Genomic DNA, 3,867 nt, shown 5'->3' on the forward strand with positions numbered 1-3,867 from the left:
AACCGTTGGCATGTGGATAGGGCCCACCAGTTAAGCATAAAATCCCCACTCCTGTTATTTCACTTGTCCACGTGGCAGTGTCGGTGGGCAATATTTTAGGCTTTGGAAGGGAGCAAATCCCACTTCTTAAGAGCTTTAATTAAAAAGGAAACGAGAGGCCAAAGCCTTTTGCACATTAGAGGGCTTCTTCTCCAATCTCTTAAAAAAAGTGAGAAGCATGTAAGACGGCTCATATGATATTGCTTTCAACTCCAATAATACCATTTTTGGGGCACAAACGGTAATAAACTTGTGATAGAGATCGAAATATAAGTACTAAATAGACTTAAACTCAAACTCTGAAGAGTTATAATCGTTATAGTTACTATTGTAATTCTATAAATACCTATTTATTCATCAATAAAAATCACAACAAATATTATTATTTTAAACTTAGACTAATGTTTTTTAACCCAAGCTCGATAATTAAGGGACCCGAAAGGCCGAATGAAGTTACCAGAGTCAACCAAGAACATGTAAGTCTAGTGGTTTGGATACAAAGCTAACAAAAAAAAGACCGACGGGCCAAATTTGACCCAAATTACTTTTGTTTGGTACCCTTGAGTTATTTGAATAATTCCTATCTCATTTTATCCAAACACATTACACTCACTTTGTAAGGGGGGTAGTGTCCCATATATATTACAAGTGTCTTAGACACTTCTCATGGTATGAACTGAGGTGGGGCAACTTCACACGCACCAAGGTGGTCCAACTCCAAAGTCCAAGGAGACGAGGTGGCTTTCGTGCATGTGAGGGGGTAATTATCATCCAATTCCAGTCGTCTAGGGCAAGCCACAAGAAATCATTAGCATTTGACTAGGGCAAGGCACTCCAATACAGTGGTCCCTCTAACTGTCAACCACTATCGAGTCTTTCCTTCCTTTTGTTCTCCAGTGCTTGGCCTCTTCAGTTTTCTAAAACATTCCCTATGGCATCACCGGAGAGGCTTACCAGTTCACGTGGTCCGCTAATAAAAAATTAATTAAAAATATTTAAAAAAATGAGGAAAAGGAAAGCCTTAAATTAAGAGAGATAATTGGGATTAAGTCCATTAAATTTCGGTTTTGTAGATAACGACGAAACATGGAAGAATAGCTCGCGGGTTAAACACCATTAGCTCCTCGAGATCCGAGTACATTCCAGTGATACCCGCCACCGAGTCGTACCCCTCGTCTTCCACCGCATCGGGACCGCGTCGAACTCGGCCCGCGATCACTCGGCAAACCAGCATCGCCCGCCTCATCTCGCTCTGCCCCACCAGGCAATCGTGGGCCCTGCCGCTGCTTGCGCTGGTCCACACCCCTTTGCCCGAGAAACCGTGTTTAATGATGGCGCAGACCCCGCAACCCGGACCGGACCCGCAGAGGGAGGTGGACCCGCGTGCGCCCAGCGCGCACGTCAGCGAGCTGCAGTGGAAGCGGAGGAGCTCGTTGCCGTCGGCTGCGCAGCGCGGGTTCTTTTTGGTGATGCCTTGCTTGTTGGTGGCGGATGCTCGGGCCTTGACGGCGTCTCTGTAGTCCTCGAAGCGGGTAATGGTCCGCTGGCTGTTGCGGACTTTTAGAATCCGTTCGATCTTGAAGATTGGGCCCTCTTTCTTCAGCCAACTCGATTTGAAGATTATCTCGACGATGTTTCGGCCGGAATCCTCCACACCCAGCTCGGAAACTGCATTTACAGAGGAAATTTCCGGTGAATGGTGGTTTCAGGTCGAGGATAGAGTTTGAAAAAAAAAAACGGAGAAGCAGAAACGAAGCGAGCACGTGAAGAGACGCGGAAAGAAAACCAAGAAGAAAGTATATTGCCGCCGGCAACTGCTCTGTTTTATCAGAAGCCTTGATGACAATCGTGTGGAAAACCGGAAGAGATTAGACACTTTTGCAGAGAATAAATTTCCGGGAAAAATTAAAAAACGCGTAATTTGGAAGTATACCCGATCATGGTTTGAAGAGGAATTCATGTTAAATAAAACTAAAATTCAAAGTTAATTACGGAAAGAATTAACTGACAAAAGTGGAGGCATCGAGTCTTCCATTCCTGTACCTGCATGTCTTACAGCTTGGTGATTCTCCAAGCTTTCAGCCGATGTAAAAACCTCTCCGCAGTCGGAACAAGCACAGATAGTAGCTCTAACAGCAGGGTGCCTGGTTATTTTACACAATTTTTTTTTTTATCAAATTTGATCACAAAATAATTAAGGCCTGAAAATGAAGACAAAAGGAGAGAAAAGAAAGATCAGTGAGAAAGAACAACTGTATTGTAATTTTTAATACCTGCTGGGGTCAACGATCATGTGGCACTCGTAACACCCAGAAAGCCTCCTCAGCTGCATCCCTTTGGATCTCCTGCTCGACCCAGTCCCCGGCTGCCGGCTGAGAAGACCAGCCTCCTGCCCAAGACTACTACTTTCAGGGGAGTTCTCACCCCTGTGCATGACTTTGGTGCTCCCAGGGACAACATCTTTGAACGTGCAGATAGAACTGCAGGATGAACCGAGCTTGGAATACCCAAGGGGGTTCTTCAAGGAAGGGTCGTGTACAGACCCTTCAATCTGTTTGCAGGAAAGAAGGTTCTTAATTTGATCCCAGGAAGAGGAAGGCTTCTTCTCCGGCTTTTTGTGCTTTTTTGAGCGTTTGGGAGGCGGAGTGTGGTGTTTCTGGTTAGTGGAGTTAGCGGGTAAGAAAACGGAGAGAGCCATGAAGAGAAGGGGGAAGACGGAGAGGAAGAAGGAACGAGAGATTCCCAGCATGTTTTGTGGAGTCGTTATTGGTTTTGGTGTAAAGAGAGATGTAAGAATTCGAGTACATATACTCTGGACTGTCGGCCTTTTTCTTTCTTGTAGTTTCTGAACAGTGGCCTATAAGTAGTCATATTTTAGTACAGAGATGAAGTGGCATAGGAAGTGACAAGAAGGGTACTTCGAACCCGGCGATTTGCACGGGAAGAGGGAAATGACATAAACTCCGGCGAGTTTCAGTCGAGTCTATTATAAAATGAGACCAGTAATGGTGGTTTGGTTGGATTAGTTCAAAAACATCAAATCACAGTTTCGATTCAGTTTTTACTATTCTGAGCAATTAAACAAGGACTGCTGCCAGAATTCAATTCTTTGTTGTTTCGTGGACGTTGATACGGATTGTTCACAACGTTCGACTAAAATTACCTACTCGAAAGGACAAAGAAACAAATGGTTTCAAAGCAAAAGTTCAAAATCAAAAACATTACCCAGAAATGGCTCATAAATACCCAGTTCATGACGATGCCACTTCCATACTCGAAAGCCGGTGAGCGCCATCCTGGACTGGTAATTGAATTTTGATCTGGGTACAACGTATTTTAATCCTTTTTATCGTGGTTCATCCAAAATCGTATTTTCGATTACTTTCCACCTCTTAACTACTCAGTTATATTTTAATATTTCTTAGAAATCATCGTTTTCAGTGAAGCCATTGTGAAGCAGGCATGTGAAGAAGATGAAGTCCTAGCCTTTGTACACTTTTTATGCAGGCAATATGATAGAGAAGGAGAGGTTGAGTAGTTGGATTCGGAAAGTCCTAATATTCTTTCGGTCTCCCATTTATTTATCACACTCCCTTTTCATCAAGTTAATTAATTAAGCATCACATATCGATCAGATTTGTGAATCCTCCGATAGGGACTGTAGGGCTTCTTCTCTTTAGCAAATGGGTCATTAAGGATTATTTTAGTGTGGTTGACTTCAGATTGGTTTTAGTTCACATGGAATCACTTTTGAGAGAGGCCAGTGGTAGGGGAAGAAGAGTTGAGAGGATGGATTTTACCTAAACCATGTGTTTTCTGGTGAATGAG

The 3,867-nt window shown here is 43.5% G+C and overlaps 1 protein-coding gene across 1 annotated transcript; it reads right to left on the minus strand.

Moving 5' to 3' along the window:
• Positions 1–668: 668 nt before the first annotated feature.
• Positions 669–2,857, minus strand: LOC137944418 (uncharacterized). The gene is made up of 3 exons (XM_068790098.1): positions 2,313–2,857; positions 2,083–2,183; positions 669–1,707 (listed from the first exon to the last, which is right to left on the minus strand). Exons 1-3 carry the CDS (start codon positions 2,786–2,788, stop codon positions 1,094–1,096), a joined length of 1,191 nt encoding a protein of 396 aa, XP_068646199.1. The 5' UTR covers positions 2,789–2,857; the 3' UTR covers positions 669–1,093.
• Positions 2,858–3,867: the final 1,010 nt, after the last annotated feature.

Source organism: Aristolochia californica, unplaced genomic scaffold (genome assembly GCF_029961685.1).
Source record: "Aristolochia californica isolate CCGP_79_NKW_82.1479 unplaced genomic scaffold, dmAriCali1.0.hap1 SCAF_11, whole genome shotgun sequence".
In the NCBI taxonomy this organism is placed as follows: Eukaryota; Viridiplantae; Streptophyta; class Magnoliopsida; order Piperales; family Aristolochiaceae; genus Aristolochia; species Aristolochia californica.

Bases quoted from the DNA above. Each gene is read 5' to 3' on its own strand.
- LOC137944418 (XM_068790098.1), bottom strand. From the start codon at position 2,788: ATGCTGGGAATCTCTCGTTCCTTCTTCCTCTCCGTCTTCCCCCTTCTC. The intron at 2,184-2,312 runs GTATTAAAAATT...TAAAATAACCAG, and splicing joins ATGATCGTTGACCCCAGCAG to GCACCCTGCTGTTAGAGCTA. The intron at 1,708-2,082 runs GTACAGGAATGG...CTGTAAATGCAG, and splicing joins CCAAGCTGTAAGACATGCAG to TTTCCGAGCTGGGTGTGGAG.